Here is a 19,513-nt window from a genome sequence, read left to right as displayed (position 1 = left end):
TATCTTTGCTTTAATTTTGTTGGAAGTAAAAATCCAATATATTATTTAAAGAATCTTTATTCCTTCTTTAAGCGTTATTAACTTAAGACTTTTACGATAAAAGATTCATAATTTAGAGTCACTTTTCACTAAGCCAAGCCCATAACTTACTTGTGCATAAAAACATTTTAAAAAATGTTAGTCTGAAAAATCGGATTTCAATAACCATAAAATATGAACAAGTGCAAGTCCAAGTTGCAGTCTAATAAAATACATTTTTCAGTTTGCTAAATAACAATAATTTAGTTCATTTAATTCCAAAAATGTAAATGAACTTTTCGAATATGCCAAATTCAAATGTGTATTGGCATAAAACTATTTACAATACTTGTGTTTGCTTAAATAACCATAAAACATTTATAAGTGCTGCTCAACAAAAACATTTTTTTTCGCTTCTTTAAACAATAAGAATTTTAAAATGTAAATGTACTTTTCACTATGCAAAATACGTTATTTGTATTGCCATAAAACTATTTACACAAATTTGTGTCTGCTGGGAAAATGAATGCTTAAATAATTATAAAACATGCACAAGTGCAGCTCTATAATAAAATACGCTTTTCACTTTGTTTAATATTACAAATTGAACATTTCACCAAATGAAATACGTAATTCGCATCGTCATAAAAACATTTTCAAAATTAGTGAGTTCGATGTGCAAAATAATTATAGGTTGTAAATCTAAAATAACTATAAATCATGAACAAGTGCAGCTCAATTTAACCGTTTAACAATTTCACATTTTCAACGCTAAAAATAAATGTCTAAGGCAATATGTAAAATATGCATTTTTGTGGCAAAATATAGTAATGTGTGTACGCTAAGTAGATTGGAGAAATGAGATGAAAACATTTTCTTTGAGTGCATGCTCAATCGCTTCAATTGACTTCAATTGGCCGTCGAGACGTCGAGAGTGTTACTAATGGATTGCAACTCGCATTTTTGGTTTTTTTTTCTGTTTGCCCCACAGCCAACAGCTACTATCCCATTTATGCGGAAGTGCTGTACAACTTCACCGCGGCTGGACCGCAAGAGTTGGGCCTGGAGCGTGGCACACTCATCGAGATATTACGGAAGGAGGTCGGTCCCTGGTGGTTTGGTCGCATCAAGAAGGAGGATGCCAGCCTAGTGGAGGAGATACTCGATCCGGAACTGGGCTGGTTCCCCAAGGACTTTGTGCGCATCATTCACAGTCCCGAAACCGATGCGTTCTACAATCTCCAAAAGCCAACGACGCGTCACGAGGAGGCGGAGGAAGCAACCGAAGCAGTCGAATGCTGCGATGTCGTTGTGGATGACAGTGAAATGCCAGTTCCAGTTGTGGATTTGAACAGCAGTAGTGGCAGCAACGAGGATGAGGCCAACAACACCATGACCATGGATCAGAGCAATATAACAACCATTGTGATCGAATCACCGCCCAGCGATGCGATGCACGCATCAACAACAACAACAACAACACCCTCGGCACGCATCGCTGTCCCGCTCGACAATTGCGATGTTCTGCGTCGCAGTGCTGTGAGGGAACTGCTCGAAACTGAGGTCAATTACGTCAAGCTATTGGCAGCCATATGCGATGGGTAAGTCACTAAATATAGAGTAGTTTTATCAACTGTTTGAAATGCATTTACTAACTTATCGCGTTATCTCTACTTTCAGATACTTGCCGGCGATGAGCAAACGCATCGATATATTCTCACCGAACAGCATTCGCCTGATCTTCTCCAACATCACAGCCATCTACAAGTTTCAGCGTCGATTCCTCGAGGCGTTGCGCAAAGGCATCGAACAGAATCAGCTGTCCAAGGTCTTTCTCAAGATGGTAAGTTCACTTTTCCTTAAAACTGCTTTTTATATCCGCTGGAAGAATAGGGAAGAAGGGTCTTATAACTTTGGGCGAAGAAGGAGGCATCTCCTTCATAAAGTATATATATTCTGGCGTCAACAGCGGGTTGCTTTGACTGACAATCTGGTATATTTTGAATGTAGTACTATATATCCACATACCAAATATAGCCTTAGGGATATTATTAGTATTTGATCAGATACAAATTGTAGAAGTTATTAAGGAAATCCTTATATAATATATGAGGAAATAACGGGGACTTAGTTAGTTTAGCTGGTACATTTTGCACTTTATGGTATATAAATATAGCCTTTAGTATATTTTTAGTATTTTATCAGATACAAATTGTAAAAGTTATTTAAGAAAAACTTTTATATGGGCAAAAATTCTACTTACTAGAAGTCTTATTCACTTTGACTGTTATAGTTTGCGCTATATGGTATGTTTTGAATGCAGTCTTATATCTTCATACCAAATATAGGCATTGGTTTACTTTTAGAATTTTTTTAGATACAATTTGTAGAAAGTTTTTTAAGAAATATTTCTGTATGGGCAAAAACGCTTACTGGCGGTCGTAGTTACTTTGACTGGTATATTTTGCACTCAAAATATACTTTTGCATAAGGTACTATATCTTCATACCAAATATAACCTTTGGTATATTTGTAGTATTTTTTTGAATATTAATTTGGTCTATTTTCAGTAAATAGCTAAATAGTAAATGTGTAGCTTTCTTATTTGTTTTGTGGTATATTCGCTTGTATCTTAAATGTTTCTTACTAATCTTTCCCCTTTATTTCTTTGCAGCACAAAGGATTCCTTTGCTACTCCACGTACTGCAATGCGTACCCACGTGCACTCATCGAACTCGAATCCTACGACCGCATCAAAGATGCACGCACCATCTTAGAGAAGTAAGTTTAATCTTTCACTCTACATTAATCATATTACTAACTTCAACTCTTCCTTCGTAGCTGTCGTGAGTCGCAGAACCTTGCGGAGCTGCCGCTCTCGGCGCATTTGCTGGCGCCCGTGCAGCGCATCTGTCGCTATCCGCTGCACCTCAACGAGATTATCAAGTCTGCTTTAAGCAACAACGGCACCAACGATGAGGTGGATGGTCAAACTGAGACACTCGACTGCGAGCAGCATGATGTGTTCCAACTGGATGTGCCCGATACCCACGACATGGTGAATCGTGCGCTCGAGAAGATGCGCGGCATCACCGAAGCTGTCAACGAAGGCAAACGCCACAGCGAGACAATAGCTCGGCATCAGGCTAGTTTTCAGAACTTCAAGGGGCCGCCACTGCATCTGCATAGCACACGCTTCTTTCTGCAAGTGGATGCCACACGCCAGAAGCAGAATCTGTGGAACACCAGCTGCACGCTGTTTCTGTTCGACAACCAGCTGATCTACTGCAAGCGGGACATCATCAAGCGGAGTCATTTCATCTACAAGGGACGCATCTTCCTCGATCGCTGTCGTGTGGTGAATGTGCGCGATGGCAAAATGTTTGGACACACCATCAAGAATTCGCTGCGCATCTATTGCGAGTCTCGAGACAAGTGGTATGACTTCAGTTTCCGTTCGGCGAATCGCAAGCATCGCTTTCTCAATACGCTCGCCCTGGAGCGTAACTTTGGCGGCAAGGCGTTGTACGTCTCGGAGATGGCTGGCTGCGAATACAACTACGATGAGCGACCCGGGGACTATTCGGATCAATCGGATTACGAGCTGCCAGACTGTGAGCAAGCCCATGGCGGAGGCACGTCTGCAAGTGGCGACAGTTCAGTGCCCGATTCGCCAGCCAAGTCGCCGTATCGCTCTTGCGATACGCTGCCAAAGAAATCGCAATCCCGCGATGGCATTGCGAATGCCAATTCGAATAGTTCGAATGGCTCCCAAATGCTGTCGACCACATCGACCGGTTCACTCGGACGTCGTCGCATTGGCAATTGGTTCCGCAAGCCAAAGAGCACCAATTGCACACCGAGTCAGTCGCCCACGCACAAGCCGGGCTTCGATGCCGATGTCACGCTGACGGCAGCACGTGTGGCAGCCATCGAAATGGTGGAAGCCGCTGCCGCACAGCAGCAACAACAACAGCAGCAAGAGGTGGACTCATCATTTGCTTAGTCACATAAATACTACACACATACTATTTATACATAATTATTATTTGAAGGCAACAAGAAAAATGCAAAAATAGAAATCGCAATCACAATTGCAATTGCAATAATCATACAACCAATATACGAGTACGATACGTAGAAAGTCGTCGTAGTGGGGGGGCGGGGGCGGGGGCGGGGCATGAGAGCACGGCAAGAATTGCAACAAAAAAAGCGTGCACGATATAAGTATATAAAAAGATATTTGTTATTATTATAAATTACATAATATTTAAACTGCATTTACTAATAGAGAGCGAATACAGGTACGGCAACTACTATTCGTATCATTTAAGTTAAGTTTACTCTGATATTTACTATTTCCATTCATTTTTTGTTATGGTGTTTCCAACTATTTGTTTCTTCTGATATCATTAACCAAAATCCGACAAGTCTGTTATCTGTATATAATTAATTTTGATTCTTGTCATAAGCTTAAAATAAATATGTTTTGTTTCTAATCGTTTATAAAGTCGTTTTTCTTTTCGTTTTTTTTTCTGTTTTCTGATAATTTATCATTATTTCTTTTTTTTGCACCTGTTATTCTTTTGGCGCCTTCAGAGCTCCAAGCAATGGAATTAAACACCTGGTAAAAAAAAAAAAAAAATGCGGAAGTCCAAAACTTAGCTGGAAATTAATGAAATGAAATTAGACATTTTATAGCATATACAAAAGAACATACATACATATTCATAGGCATTAATAATATGCGTTATATAGCCATAATTTAAAATAAAATGTAGTTTCAATGAGTTACAAAACATAGAGAAAAATATTAAGCGAGCATTATTCAATTAAATTGTTCCTTGTGAATTTGGTCAAAAAAAAGAAAACATGTAAAAAAAAAAAAAAAAATAATTACATTTAATGTTAACAAAAAAAAAACAGAGAAACAATTTTCAAAACAAATGAGCGAATTTAATTTTTCTTAAGAAAACCACTCGTATATGCCAAAAAAAAAAAACAATTAGTTAAAATGCGTAAGACCAGCTTAAGTTAAAAAAAATGAAATTTAAAACAAAATGAACAAAAACAAATTCTGAAAGCAATTTACTATTTAATAGACTTTGTAAGAAACCTTTGAAATGATTAGAATTTTATTGATTTTTGCAAAATGTTATTTGTGTGCCGATCCTATCATTTGTATTTAGACGACACATTTTTATCTGCAACAATTTCGAATTCAATTGACAAGAATTCAAAAAGTTGTCGAAATAAACAACTTGAGAACACACGTGGAACTATAAAATAGAGGGCGACATGTTCGAAATGTTTAAAAAAAAACACAAATGAAAGAATATGATAATAAATAATTGCAAAAGTTAATACTACATACATACATAATAATTATACATACAAACACACATAAATACGTATAGTATACATATTATTGAATGCGTTAAATGTGGTTAATACTTGGTTATGACTGATTGTGAGCAATTTATTCGATGTACGAATGCCAGAAATGTTTGGAAATCAACCAAAAATGATATGAAACACACACAAACACATCCATATTATGTACATTTTCGAACGGAAGAAAGTAAATAAATATATACAAGCATAAGTGTACCATTAATGCCAAATAAATAAATATACATATATATTTATCCAAAATGTGAAAGATTATATCTTTTAATTCTTTTTGGAATGGGAAAACAAGATTCAACAAATTCCGCCGATTAACATATATCAAAGGTTTTCTTATTTGAATAAACGTTTTTTTGCGCACCTTGACAAAAGCTGCTTGCTATAACGCGGGGCACTAATCAGCTGTTTGCTAACATAACTATTCTTATAACAGCAGCTTAACATGCTGGTGACTAGGACGCCTCTGTTACTACAAGACGTCGTCAACATTTTTGTGTATAATAATATTTTGAACAATAAAATAGAAAATAAATTCTCCAGCCAAAATAGTCATTTGAAATAACGGTTTTGTTATTTACGGTAAGCTTAACGCTGATTGCTTTGAGTGAATTGTATGCTTAGTATATTCTCGCCCAAACAGAGTGGTATATCTCGAAATTGATATATTGGTCACACTTATAGTATCAACAAATGGGTGATCGCATACACACACAGATGATCATTGTAAATTTACAAATTTGTTGTGATTTTTGACCGCAAAACAGTTACCTCAACACACAGTTATGTTATTTGAGCATACGCGCGTGAAACAGCTGAAAGAGTTTGCCTGGTAATAATGCACAGCGTTGCTGGAGCCACAGCAAACAGCAACAGCAAAGTTGTGGCCACATTGCGAGCTGATGGCAGTGTGGCAATGGAGGCCCAATCCCTAAACCAGCAGCTGTCCAATTTGTTAAACTATGAGATTGTAAGTGAAATTCAACCAGAATTCTGTGTAGTGCATGCTAACTAACAAATTGTCAATTTGCAGCGCACCGAAAGCGAACTTCTGCTGAAAAAGGGCAACGCGCCCGCACCAACGGTCGTTGACTTGGGCAAGCAACTGTTGCAATGTGCCCGGGACAGCGATGTGGCCGGCGTGAAGACTGCGCTGGCACATGGAGCACCCTTTGCCTCCGACTGGGTGAGTTAGCAATAACCACAAAACAAAAATAACAAAAGTGACACCACAATTTGCTTGTAGCTGGGAATGTCGGCGTTGCATTTTGCTGCCATGAATAACCAATTGGAAATCTGTGAAATTCTACTACAAGGTGGCATCAATATGGATGCGAAAACCAAAGTGGATCGCACACCATTGCATTTAGCGTGCTACTATGGGCACGAACGCATCGTCAGCTTGCTGCTCGCACTCAAGTGTGCTGTCAATGCACGTGATATGGTAAGGAAACTCCCTATTCTACTTTCACTTTGCCTGACTATGCAACATGTATTCAATTACCATACACAGCTTCGCATGACACCGCTGCACTGGGCTGTGGAGAAGCGGCACAAAAGCATCGTACGCATGCTGCTTAAAAGCCATGCGGATGTCACCTTGATATCCAAGTTTGGCAAGACTCCAGTTGCTCTCGCCGTGCTCACAGAACAGGCGGACATTCTAGCCGAACTGGAGGCGGCTCGACAATCGCAGGCTAGTCGCAAGTTCAACGAGGAATCGGAGGTAAGCATTCCATTAATTATTTGTCATTATCAATGCTTGATACAATTTTATTCCATTTGTAAAACATGCAAAACGTAGCGAAAAACTTTTAAGATTAAAGTATGTAAAATGTCTAAAGAGTTGCTTAAATTTTAAGTCAACATATTAAATAACTAGTTACTAACATTTTGTTAATTTTTGTAGAAGGAAACCAGTGAAGCAGTTAATTCAATTATGGATGATCCGAAGTCAACGAGATGTGTTGAAGATACAGACATGTCTGTGGAGGATAAAATGGATGTGCTCGAAACGTTGCGTGGGCGTAAGTTAAAGCTAGTTTCTATTACTTTCCCAACTAAACAAGCTTTTCTTGCAGACACCAACATGCTGGGAAATTCAGCTTTAAATATGCTAAAAACTCATGGAATTGCAGACATGATGCAAGACAATCAATTGGGTAAACGTTTTGATTGATTTACACATTTCAATTTGAGTAATTTATATCCTCACTATGCCAGACGATGAAGCATCGAAGAAGATGCTGAACACGGCGCTACGAAATGGCCGACAACTTGTGCTCTCTGAGGGTGGACGTATGCTATTGCATGAAACGAATCGTGGAACCAATGTGAAACAAAGTACAAACGGAACAACTATCAGTAATAATTTAAGAAAGAACGCTATCGGTTTACATCCCAGTACAAATCATGCAACTGCCCACAATTTATCACCGCAAAAGATACGTATGAATGTCATCAAGCAAAAGGAGACGCTGTCACCAACTGTAGCGGGTGGCGTAACTAAAAACAAGGTATGCAATAAACACTTTTAACGAGGAAAATCTCTAAATTGTGGCTCTGGTTTTGCAGAATATAAGAATTATCTCGCTGACGGACTTTAAGAAGCTGTGCGATCAACCCAAGTCTCTGCAGAAAATACCCGCAACGCTGGCAAGGTGAGAATGATGAGTTATAATAGAGAAAGTCCTCTAATTCAATTCGGTTTTAATCTCTGTAGCTCTGGTGTAGTGCGTCAATTAGCAGATGGCACCAAGTTGGTCAACATGCGACAGTTGCAGCCGCGACAGGTTTGCTCTTAAACATAGCAATCATAAACATTATATTAATTATGAAAACCATTCCAGTTGAAGCTGCCAACGGTGGCCCGACCGCTGGATAACAGAAACTTGGATGAGCAGCAGCATTTGGTAAACGAAACCATGAATGCAACGCCAGCACACACCTCGCATCCCGCATCGACAAGCACGCTTCGTGGTCAAATGGGCACCGTGCAGACGATACAACTGCGTCCAACGCCAGCAGCTGGAGCTGGAGCAGCAGCAACTGTTGGTGCCGCCAGCAACAACAATGGAACAGCCAACAAAACTTCGGCAGGCGTGCGTCCGAATTTACGCGCTGGCGCCAATGATGTTAATGCGACTGGAAAGGGTCCCAATGTGATGCCACTGCTGACATCCTATGAGATGTGTCGGCAGCTGCAGGAGCTGCGGCGGCACAACGAAGAACTGCGTCGAAGCGTTGAATTGGTACAGAAGGAAAAGGAGGATATGCATCAGCGGCTGGAGCGTTTGGAGCAGTTGTTGCTGGTGCGTGAATCCGATGTGGAAATGGACTACGTGGACATTTAGCGAAGGATTTAGTTTATTTCGTACGCCGTGTAAATATTCATAACATTTATGATAGTGCATATAAAACATAAGATATTCTATTTGTAAGCTTTCGGTTTAAGAGAACATTTTTAGTTTGCTGTATTGACTGCTTCCGCACGTGTTGGCCTACATTTTGCTAATAGCAACATCATTTATGAATTAATTCATTAACATTAACTTTAAATGTAAGTAACTAGCGTTTAGCAGGAAAAAGAAATCATTAATGTTCAAGTTTAAATGTTACATATATAAACAAATTTTGTAAGAGAGATCCATCATGCATTTGTCAGATGCTTAGAATATGAACGATTTTACAATATTGTATATGTATATTTTTTACATTTAATAAAGTCTTGTAACTTCAAAATATTAACTCGTCTTATTGGGAAGCCTCAAAAGGGTCGTTGCATCGCATGACGTCAGATTATCCGGTTTCCTGTGTACTCCAACCAAAAATTTGTGACGTCACAATAGGCGTCGCTGTTGTGCAACCTTCACAATTCGCATTATTGCTTGGCACTGTAAACAACGATAGAAGTTATCGAATCAACAGATTTATCGATATAACGTATTTTCAATAATACTGTAGAGTGCATTTTTAAAATGCTAGTTGCGGTCACACTGATTCCGCGCCTGCACGTGTGAATTTGTAACCAGTTGATTTTTTAGAAATATTGCAGAAATGGTTTGTAAATATAAACAATTTTGCTGGGTAATTACTAAAACCATTCTGACTTGCAGGGAAAAAAGCAGGGCGACGAAATTCCCGGCTTCCCATCGTTGGACCAAAGTGGGAGCAGCAATAGCCGTGGCAACGATGACATACTCAAAAGTAAACCCAAGTCGAAGAAAAGCGGCGGCTTTCAGTCCATGGGCCTGGGATTTGATCTGATCAAGGGCATCACAAAACGTGGTTACAAAGTGCCCACACCCATTCAGCGCAAAACTATACCGTTGATCCTAGAGGGTCGCGATGTTGTGGCAATGGCCAAAACAGGTTCCGGTAAAACAGCCTGTTTTCTGATTCCCCTCTTCGAGAAGCTGCAGCGTCGTGAGCCCACAAAGGGAGCACGTGCCTTGATATTGTCGCCCACTCGTGAGTTGGCTGTGCAGACATACAAGTTCATCAAGGAGCTGGGTCGCTTCATGGAGCTAAAGACAATCTTGGTGCTGGGTGGTGATTCGATGGATTCACAATTCTCAGCCATACATACATGCCCTGATGTGATTGTGGCCACTCCAGGTCGCTTCCTCCACTTGTGTGTCGAAATGGATTTAAAACTGAATTCAATTGGTAAGTGGGAAACATAATGTCACAGTCTACGTCTTGCTAAACGCTTCTCTTATAGAATATGTGGTCTTTGATGAGGCGGATCGTCTGTTTGAAATGGGTTTCGGCGAGCAATTAAATGAGACGCTGCATCGTCTCCCTGCATCAAGGCAAATGGTTATGTTCTCGGCCACATTGCCCAAGCAGCTGGTGGAATTTGCTCGCGCTGGTCTCAGTGATCCGGTGCTTATACGTCTCGATGTAGAATCCAAACTGCCCGATGCTCTGGCTCTCAAGTTTCTCTACTGTCGTCCCGATGATCGCTATACAGCGCTGGTAGTGCTGCTCAAGTATGTGATACCCAAGGAAGCACAAACTGTGGTCTTTGCCGGCACCCAACATCACGTGGAGCTGATTGCATTCGTAAGTGATGTGATGCGATTAAAGAATTTCCAGCTAATCCTTATACTTTTATAGATACTTGGTGAAGCTGGTATTTCCAATACATCAGTGTACTCCAGCTTAGATCCTTCGGCACGTAAAATCAACACTGCAAAATTTGCCAGCAAAAAGGTTTCCGTCTTGATTGTCACAGATGTTGCTGCGCGTGGTATTGACATACCCAGCTTGGATTATGTGGTCAATCTGCACTTTCCGGGCGTACCCAAATTGTTTGTCCACAGAGTGGGTCGTTGTGCCCGTGCTGGTCGCACAGGAACAGCCTATTCCATATTCTCCACAGACGACACAGCTCATTTGCTGGATTTGCATCTGTTTTTGAATCGTCCATTTGACATCAATGACAACGCTGCGATAGGCACCATACCACAGGATTTGCTGGAAGAAGAGCATCTCAGTGTGACGGAGATCAAGAAGAGTCATCATATTGTTAGTATATTAACCTTAAATTTGATTTGTTTACAGTTTGGTTAAATGTTTTTTATTATATTTTACAGGCTGGTGTCTTACGCACAAGTGAGAATGCCTACAAGAAATACTTGAGCTCGCGTCCTGTGGCTTCCACGGATGCCAATGCGCGTGTCAAGAAGATCAAGTTCTTTGCTCTCAAGTCTCTAGAGGATTTCTTTGATGCTGCGCCTGCGCTGCAGCAAGCGGCTGAAGTTAGTGGCGAAGAACTCAATGCCAAGTCAAAGCAAAAGGTGGCTGAAGCTGAACGGAAACTTGAAGAGGAGAAGCATGACATTTTGGTCAAGATGCGTAACTTCCGACCGGGTGGCGTAAGTAGAACTTTAACCACAAACTGAAAACATAAAAATCTCAATTATTTCTCTTATATTTCCAGACCATATTCGAGTTGAATACCACACAAAAGTCCACGCCTTTTGTGGTTATGAAGGAGAAGCGCTCACAGCACGCAGAAGTTATTGAAAAGTTTCGACTTCAACGCGAAAAGGAGGAAGTTGAAGAGGCGCAACGCGTAGACGAAGCAGCCAAACCACAGACGACCTCCACAGTTGATGATGAAACCATTAACGATGCCTTTAAGAAAGTTGTGGCACCCAAGCGACGACAGAATATGGACTCGCTGTATGCGGACAAATCCAAGAAAAAGAAACGCAAGTTGCAAGTGAAGGATGAGGAGAACTATATACCTTATCAGGCAGCAGATAAGGCCACCGAAGATGGTCTCGCCATCAACTCATTCGAGCGACAGGCACGCAACGCAGAGTTCACTGTAGTGGATCGCAGTCGAACGCAGGAGACTCAACACAAACCTGGTCTGAAGAAGTGGGATCGCATCAAGAAGAAAATGGTTTCAGTGCAGGATCCACGTTCGAACAAAATACGCACAGAGTCGGGCGCCTGGATTCCCGCCTCCTTCAAGACGGGTCGCTACAACGAATGGAAGGAAAAGTCCAAGATCGAGGAGCAACTGCAGCGTGAGAATGCCGACAGCGACGATGACAACTTCAAGCCGTTGTCGCATGCTCAACGCTATCCTGTGGGTCGTCATGCGCGTCACAATGCGAAGATGGAGCTGAAGAAACGCATCAGCAGCAATGACAAGGAAATGCGTAGGCCGGAACAAATTGTCAAGTCTCGCATGCGTTTGGAGTTCATTAAACGGCGCAACGAGGAGAACACAACGAAGAAGGCCGAGAATCGCAAACGTAGCATGCGTAAGAACCAAAGGCCAAAACCGGCGCCACAGAAGAAGGCGGCGGGCGGTGGAGCAAAGAGACGCAAATAGGCAAGAGAATTACAAAATAGTTTACTTACCGATTGTGTGAACTAAAATAAAACTGTAGTTGTATACTAACATGTAAATTAGAAAACCACATTTTGTTTCCTTGACCTTTTCCCCTCTAGTTGAGTTAAGTGCATTTTGTGTATATCGTAGAGATTTTCACATCCGGCTGCGGTTGAACTTCAAGTGCAACGCACTGATCCTTTGTCTGTCAACCTAAGCTATTAGCGGCACGAATCTCGAATGTGGTGTGAAACAGCTTAGGAGCTGTTCCTCGATATGCATTTAAGAGCTGCAAGCAAATGCGTTTGCAACTCAAGAGGTTGCACGTGCGCCGAGGCAAGACTTGTTAAACAATTTATGAACTGGCAGGAAATGTGACTGAATGATTAAAGTGGAAAGAGAGCATTCCTTGCTCACATTCCCATTTCACATTTCCTGATGTGCAAATCCCATTACCATTTGCCATACCAAGTTCATTATGCACGTTTCTAGCTTTTTGGGGACGTTCTGTGTGGTGTGTTTGTGGTGCTAATCTGCTTGACACGAATCAGGCTCAAAGGTATGCCCATGGCTGGTCAGTAACGTAACGTGAGGTTAAATACGAGCTAACAACACGCCTGCCAGTCTGTCTGTCTCACCGTCTCTCGGTCTTTCTTCCCTGCCCGGAACATGACCTAAATAAGCACTCAGACAATGGGCCAGTGCCACACGATTGACTCGGCTGACTGACTGTTCGACTGCCTGTCTGTTGGTGTTCTTTGTTTTGGGGTGTGTATCAAGTACACACACACACACACACCGTTCCAGGAAAGTCCGACCACACCTAGCCTCAAACTCCTGTCACGCACACACGCACAGAGAACGTACGTGGACTAGGACAAATACAGACATTTTGCACCCCGTTGCGTCCCAGAAAGCAGAAAAATGTTTATTAGTAATTACTTTTGGTTTGTTGCGGGAAAATGCAGTAAACCGCTGTCACGGAGATAGATCTTGCAGTCAGTCGAGCCAGACGAGTGGATCATTCATCTTAGCAAGTCAGATCAGTCCCGATATTGATGATGATTCAACCCGCATAACAAGCGCCAGATGTTCAGAGGCGAGGCGAGGCGTTGGTGTTAAAGTTAAAGTTAAAGTTAAAGTCACGCAGTCAGTTTGCAGCCCCTAAGCCTATAATTAGACTTTAAAAATCCAGCAAATATCAATCAACTCACTGTTGCATTTGCCACCCCAATTGCGCTGTGATGACTGTACCGTATGTGAATGGTTTCCCCCTACGAGTATGACTAGAAGGGTGTTTCTTTCGTTCCTTTTTCGGCCTGCAGCGTCATGACAGATATTTGACAGACGCCGGGGCTTGGGCCAGGGTCACGTGGCCAACGGCCCGACAATAAACAATATGTGTGTGCATCCAGCAGCGGAGCAACAAGAGCAACCCTCTGGCACAGTTCCGATTGTTCCGACTCTGACTCCAACTCCCGGTCCGACACTCTCTTCAACATGCTCATATTTCACTCGTTGTTGATTCTGTTTCTGTTTCGCCGCAGGCCATGAAGTACTCCAATACTCTCTTTCAACTCATACACCAGAAGGCATAATATTGTACGTTACTTCAGCAAGATCTCTTTTGACACTCGCTGTTTGCCAAGCTGTTTACAGTTTACAGCCAGGGACCTAATGGAAATTTTATAATAATTGCCAACGAAATTTGTAGATGTTTTTATTAAATTCGATGGGGTGCTACAATTGGTTATGCAAGATTAAAGATTGAACGAACAATGGCAGCAGGAATAAAGGGAATGGGTGTAGAAGTAGTAATAAAAGTAAAGTACTTATTTAATGATAATGAAAGATTGCAAATTTTAGAGAACAGAGAAGTCTTTTGTGTGAATGAATAGATTAGTAATTGATAGTAAACAGATAATACTCTATTGGAAGTTATAGTAAAAGTGGGAATGGAAGGAAAGTTCTATTAGAAGTTAAAGTAAAAGTGGTAGTGGAAGAAGTAGAAGAAAAGGTTTCTATGTAATAGAAAAAGGTATTAGAATAAATAGTTGTTGGAGTACTATAATAGTATTAGAAGTATAAGTGTATATTAAAGCGTTGATATTATTTTACGAGTATAATAATATGTAAATTTTTAAATTTTGATTCTATAATCCTTTCGATAACATTAAAAGACTATTTTCATCATTAAATGAGATATAAAATTATATATTATATAATATTAATATAATAGGAATAAATTTAGATAATACCGAAATCAACTTACCTGTATATATTTCATACAGAGAATAGATAGATCAGCAGAATACATAACGTACTGAGCTTTAGTAGTAATTCTAGTAGTAGTATAAAAGAAGTTGCAATATGTAGAAGTAGAAAAAGAAATTATTTCACTAGAAGAGTAGTAGTACAGTAGTAATATTGTTAGAAATAGTAGTAGAAAGTCTAGAAAAAGTAGAAGTAGAAGTAGAAGTAGAATTAGAAGTTGAAGTAGAAGTAGAAGTAGAAGTAGAAGTAGAAGTAGAAGTAGAAGTAGAAGTAGAAGTAGAAGTAGAAGTAGAAGTAGAAGTAGAAGTAGAAGTAGAAGTAGAAGTAGAAGTAGAAGTAGAAGTAGAAGTAGAATTAGAAGTAGAAGATAAAAGTAGATAAGAGTAGAGGTGAAAGAAAAGTAGACGTAAAAGTAAAGGCAAAAGTAAAAGTAGAAGTAGAAGTAGAGGTATGTTTTACTATTCTTCCACTGAAATACTTTCATCTTCTACTTCTACATATCGTAACTTTTCTTATACCACTACTAGAATTACTGGAAGGTTATTATCATTATAAATAATGTCCCTTTAAGTATTTGTAGTATTAGAAATAGACAAATCAAGAACATTCTCAAACGATTGCTCATTCTTTTGTTTTACATTTTTCTAGATAATTCTCCGAAATAGGAATACTTTCGGTTTTAATCACTTAAACATTTAAGAACATATAGAATAGAACGATTTGTGTTGATCGTCAGCATGTGGAGCAGACGAAGATGATCATTTGTAGTCAAGGAGCCAGTGAATGACAGCTTGTAAGTAGTTCAACCACTTGAAGCGCCTTGAAAATAAATATAATTGCAATTTCGCTAGAAAAATGCGATTTACATCTGCTATATATCACAGCAGAAGTGTGAGAGTGAGGGAGACAGAGATAGAGCTATAGATGGAGGTAGAGAATATGGAAATGAAATAGCAAACAACAAATTCAATACAAACGTTTGCATTGTTTTGGCTAAATTGGCCTTAGATCTGTCTGTTTGTGTGGTGAGAAGGGGTTTCGAATCTGGAATATTTGCCTAATTAATTAATGTCTGCTGCAAAAGTGGGGCGTGGCATGGCGCCACTTGGCCAACTTCGATGGTAACCAATGTGCTGCTGCTGCTGCTGTTGAGATTACGAAAGTCTCGCCGCAGAGTATTCCAATGTTTATATAGTCTGGTATATACATACATATATAGAGAGCTTGTGCAGCTGACAATGACATGTCGAGGGGCACTCGAGGAATCTCTCTGAGGTCAGCTGCCAATTAATTGTGGACTTGTCACGAACAATAACAAAGCTCTTTCTAATTGAAAATGCCAGCGCGCGGTTCCTGCTTTCAGGAACAGCCTAATATATTATATTCTTATGGGTCGCTAAGTATAAATAGTCGCCCATTTATAGGGAAGAACTAAAGACAACGCAAACACAGTCTGATCGTGTCTGTCGCTTTGGGGTTTTATTTTTAGCAACCCCAACAATGATTTTGGAGTTTCGCGATGCCCATTTAATGGGCACCAGTGACAAATGCTCCAAAACACACACTCACACACTCACAGCACCCCAATGAAGCATCAAGGCGTTATTTGGGGTAAGTACAACATCGAAGATGTACATAAAATAAGAGGGAAAAAGTGCTTCTGCTGCACTTGTGCTCAGCAGGCATTTCATGCCCTATAAAATGATTGGGGGGAAGGGGAGGGAGAGAAGCTCCCCTCTGTCGAATGTGTATTTTTAGGCGTGTCACAAATTCCCCCCTAAAAAATTCTGAAGCTTTGGAATTGAACTTATTATCAATATTCACGAAGTGGGGACGACACTTTGTCTCGCGCATTGAACTTCTTCGTTTATTTGTGTCGGTTTGCTCCACTTTTAAATGCTGAAAATATGTTTATGGAATTTTGTGGCACTGCGATTTATATGTGCAACGCTGCTGCTGCAGGCCCGACTCGGTAAACATTCCCCAGGCACATTTATATTTCACACATTTCGCCAGGTATTTATATCAAAACACTTTACGAAATCATCATCATCAAGCCCACTGGGGTGCGCCCTAAAGGCCCCACACACACATATATTCTTTGTTGCCTTGTTATTGAAGCAATATTTTGAATAGTTGGGGAATTAATCGTTCGAATGGGCCACTCAATGCAACACACACTATTCCCACTTTCCTTCATTGTTCTTAATGGAATTCTTGCCTACCTGCTGGCAATCCATTGCGAAATTCTAGCATTCCCTTCTCTAAAAGCATCGGTAAAGTAAATTAATCTTTATGAAACTTTCAATGTGGTTGTCTCATATATACAGCTTCATGTTGGTTTTAAACTTTATTTAATGTGTGTAATTAAAGAAGACAGAAGCAATCCTTATGAAACTTAGCCAAGAGTTGACTTTAGCATTAATCAGTTGATCTTTAAAATTTCAGCTTAATGAATGAAAAAACCACAACATAAAATCTATATAAGGAAATTTAGCATGTATAGAAACTAACAATGAATTGTTGAGATTTATAATTGACAACTATTGACAATGTGGATCCCAAAATTCAAATTTATGAATGGGTTCAAATCAAGTAATAAAACTAACAAATAATTGTTAGAAACTTATAGTTTTCTTTATGAAACTTTGCCAAGAGTTGACTTCAGCATTAAACAGTTGATCTTTAAAATTTCAGCTCTAAGGAATACAAAATTTAGCATATGTAGAAACTCACAATGAATTGTTGAGATTCATATTATCCTCATGAAACTTTACTAGACCTTGACTTTACTATTGAAAATTTATATTTCAAATTTCCAAAAATAAAATCAGGATCTTTGTAATGAAATCTAGCCTACAGAAACTAACAAAGAGTTGATGAAATTCATATTCTTTTATTATCAAACTTTGTTAAAATTTAAATTTGCTATTAATAAGATAATGTTCCCAATTTCAGATTTATGAATGGATTCAAACCAAGTAAAATTTCTATGAAATATGATTTGGAATCTAAAAAAGAATTGTGGAAAATTATCTACAAGCATTGTACATAAAATCTATCGTTTTGAAATCGAAAAAGAATGTTTGAAAATAATCTATAATGAAGTAAATGCAAATGGATCATTGAAATTCATCAGGAATTTGTCCTCATTAGAATCCTGTTATTCCTAAATCTTTTTTCCTTTTAAACATTGTAAGAATGATTGATACTCAGCTATAATATTACCTTTTAAGCCAGTTCTATGTCTTTAGAAGTCATTTTACTATTTATTGCTATTTTTCGGGAATTTTCTATAAAAGTAAAAGTATCAAAACAATCCAAAGTATTTATTCGACGCAATCTTAATTGATGCAGTAAATTGTTGTTGGCTTCAGGGCTACATTGTTTGTTTTTTCTTTTATCTATACCCACTAATTAGACAGTAAATTGAATTAACTGTCGTGCATATAACATAGTTTCTTTTTTTTCCCTTCAGCAATGGAATAGTTTTTCTTTTTTTTTCTGCTTGTTGTGGGTATCATCCCTACTTTCAGGCCCGCAGGCCGAATTGAAAGCTATAAAAAAATACAATAAAAAATTAATTTCCTTTTGTATGTTTGTCTGTCTCGTCAGTTTTTTTCTTTTTTTTTTATTTTTGAGCTGCACTAGACCCATTCCTGCCCCTGCCTCAAGCTACACTCACTGCGTTTCGCTTTTTTTGTGTGTCTCGGTTCCCAGCAATCATTCAATGTGTGTGAGTTGTTTGTGTGATAATTCTTCTGCAGGCAATTCATAATTGATTTGATTAAATTTCATTTTATTTTTCTGGCATTTTCGGGCAGAGATTTTTGTTTTCGTTTCTCGTTTCGTTTCAATTTGTGGAATGCGGGCAGAGAGCAAATTCTTCTATGGAACTGCAAAATTTAATGAACTCGAAACAGAAATTCAATTGTGATACAACGTTCCTCAAAATGGCATCCCACTTGAACCTCTCCCAGCTGTGGCATTTTGTCATGCTTATGGATCGATATGCTAAATGTGCAAACTCTGTGGCGAATATTATTTGAACAAGCGAAAATCCATAACGAAAACTCCACCATTTATTTGAGCATTTTACGCTCTGTTTTCTTTTCACCATGCTGTGACCAAACAATCATGTATTTGGCTTTAACTTTGGCACATTTGATGGGGGAGGGAAGTGTACCCAATTGGGGAGGATTTGGAGCTTGGGGAAAAACGCCAACGCAGCCTATAATACACTCTTGTTAGCATGATAATTTGTGTTCACAAGTATGTGGTGCATAAGGGCGACAAACTGAGAGTTTTGCTCTTGATTTGTTATTGTCCGTCCGTCCGTCTGTCCGCGGGGTAATATGCGATTTAGTCGCTTAGTTTGACAGCTATCAAGTTGAAACTTTGCAGAGTTGCTTATTTTTACTATACGTAGTATCTTTCTTAAAATTAGCCAAATCGGACATGTTTTAATACAGCTGCTATATACATTTTCTGTATTAATTATTTCACAAACTATAAATTTTAAGACATTATCTGTCACCTGACATAATAAAATGGTATTACTTTTAAACCTTTCCTATTTAGTAAAAAAAAATTAAACGTTTAAATTCATAATAAAATACAAATATAGAAATCTATAACTTCAATAAACTTAAAAATTGGTTTAAATTTATTTTCTTTTTTCTATTTTGTTGATCACTTATGTCTTTCTTCATAGTCTGTACTTTTTCTTGGGGCCGCTCAGAAGTGTATCTTCAAGTCTGTGCGTTGTTTATAAGTACATATTGGATGTTTTCTTTTTTGTGGTTTAAATTCAGTTACAGGACATTCAATGTATGAATTCTGATAATAAATTTGTGGGCAAGGTAAATTATCGGTATTTATAAGTCGGTTTCGATAATAAATTAATTATTTTGCAATAGTTACATTTATTAAAAATTATAAATTTGTGGGCAGAGTAAA

The 19,513-nt window shown here is 39.0% G+C and overlaps 3 protein-coding genes across 9 annotated transcripts in view; all 3 read left to right on the top strand.

The window, feature by feature from the left end:
• LOC132792389 (uro-adherence factor A) overlaps positions 1 to 4,889 on the top strand; it is a 75,770-nt gene extending 70,881 nt beyond the window's left edge. For all 6 annotated transcript variants that reach the window (XM_060801736.1, XM_060801735.1, XM_060801740.1 and 3 more), the window contains 4 exons: positions 1,010 to 1,619; positions 1,699 to 1,861; positions 2,693 to 2,799; positions 2,860 to 4,889. In XM_060801736.1, coding sequence (XP_060657719.1) covers positions 1,010 to 1,619; positions 1,699 to 1,861; positions 2,693 to 2,799; positions 2,860 to 4,024 — 2,045 coding nt within the window. In that variant the 3' untranslated portion in view covers positions 4,025 to 4,889. The remainder of the gene's footprint in view (positions 1 to 1,009; positions 1,620 to 1,698; positions 1,862 to 2,692; positions 2,800 to 2,859) is intronic.
• A 1,212-nt stretch (positions 4,890 to 6,101) lies between these two features.
• On the top strand, positions 6,102 to 9,100 carry LOC132791769 (ankyrin-2). Of its 2 annotated transcripts, XM_060800818.1 has the most exons (11): positions 6,102 to 6,394; positions 6,458 to 6,610; positions 6,671 to 6,868; positions 6,938 to 7,150; positions 7,334 to 7,451; positions 7,506 to 7,586; positions 7,648 to 7,940; positions 7,999 to 8,084; positions 8,147 to 8,216; positions 8,274 to 8,806; positions 8,866 to 9,100. In XM_060800818.1, the coding sequence occupies exons 1-10, from the start codon at positions 6,263 to 6,265 to the stop codon at positions 8,775 to 8,777; spliced, it is 1,848 nt and encodes a 615-aa protein (XP_060656801.1). In that variant the 5' UTR covers positions 6,102 to 6,262; the 3' UTR covers positions 8,778 to 8,806; positions 8,866 to 9,100. The 2 variants fall into 2 exon arrangements, with proteins under 2 accessions (XP_060656801.1, XP_060656800.1); XM_060800817.1 differs by having other exon boundaries at positions 8,274 to 8,882.
• A 299-nt stretch (positions 9,101 to 9,399) lies between these two features.
• On the top strand, positions 9,400 to 12,350 carry LOC132791268 (ATP-dependent RNA helicase DDX54). The gene is made up of 6 exons (XM_060800119.1): positions 9,400 to 9,483; positions 9,540 to 10,092; positions 10,148 to 10,491; positions 10,546 to 10,956; positions 11,025 to 11,306; positions 11,372 to 12,350. Exons 1-6 carry the CDS (start codon positions 9,481 to 9,483, stop codon positions 12,278 to 12,280), a joined length of 2,502 nt encoding a protein of 833 aa, XP_060656102.1. The 5' UTR covers positions 9,400 to 9,480; the 3' UTR covers positions 12,281 to 12,350.
• Positions 12,351 to 19,513: the final 7,163 nt, after the last annotated feature.

This window comes from Drosophila nasuta, chromosome 3 (genome assembly GCF_023558535.2).
Source record: "Drosophila nasuta strain 15112-1781.00 chromosome 3, ASM2355853v1, whole genome shotgun sequence".
NCBI classification, from domain to species: Eukaryota; Metazoa; Arthropoda; class Insecta; order Diptera; family Drosophilidae; genus Drosophila; species Drosophila nasuta.
This window is presented reverse-complemented; position numbering and strand designations above follow the sequence as displayed.

Bases quoted from the DNA above. Each gene is read 5' to 3' on its own strand.
- LOC132791769 (XM_060800818.1), top strand. From the start codon at position 6,263: ATGCACAGCGTTGCTGGAGCCACAGCAAACAGCAACAGCAAAGTTGTG. The intron at 6,395-6,457 runs GTAAGTGAAATT...GTCAATTTGCAG, and splicing joins ATTTGTTAAACTATGAGATT to CGCACCGAAAGCGAACTTCT. The intron at 8,217-8,273 runs GTTTGCTCTTAA...AAACCATTCCAG, and splicing joins GACAGTTGCAGCCGCGACAG to TTGAAGCTGCCAACGGTGGC.
- LOC132791268 (XM_060800119.1), top strand. The intron at 10,093-10,147 runs GTAAGTGGGAAA...CTTCTCTTATAG, and splicing joins TTTAAAACTGAATTCAATTG to AATATGTGGTCTTTGATGAG. The intron at 11,307-11,371 runs GTAAGTAGAACT...TTATATTTCCAG, and splicing joins GTAACTTCCGACCGGGTGGC to ACCATATTCGAGTTGAATAC.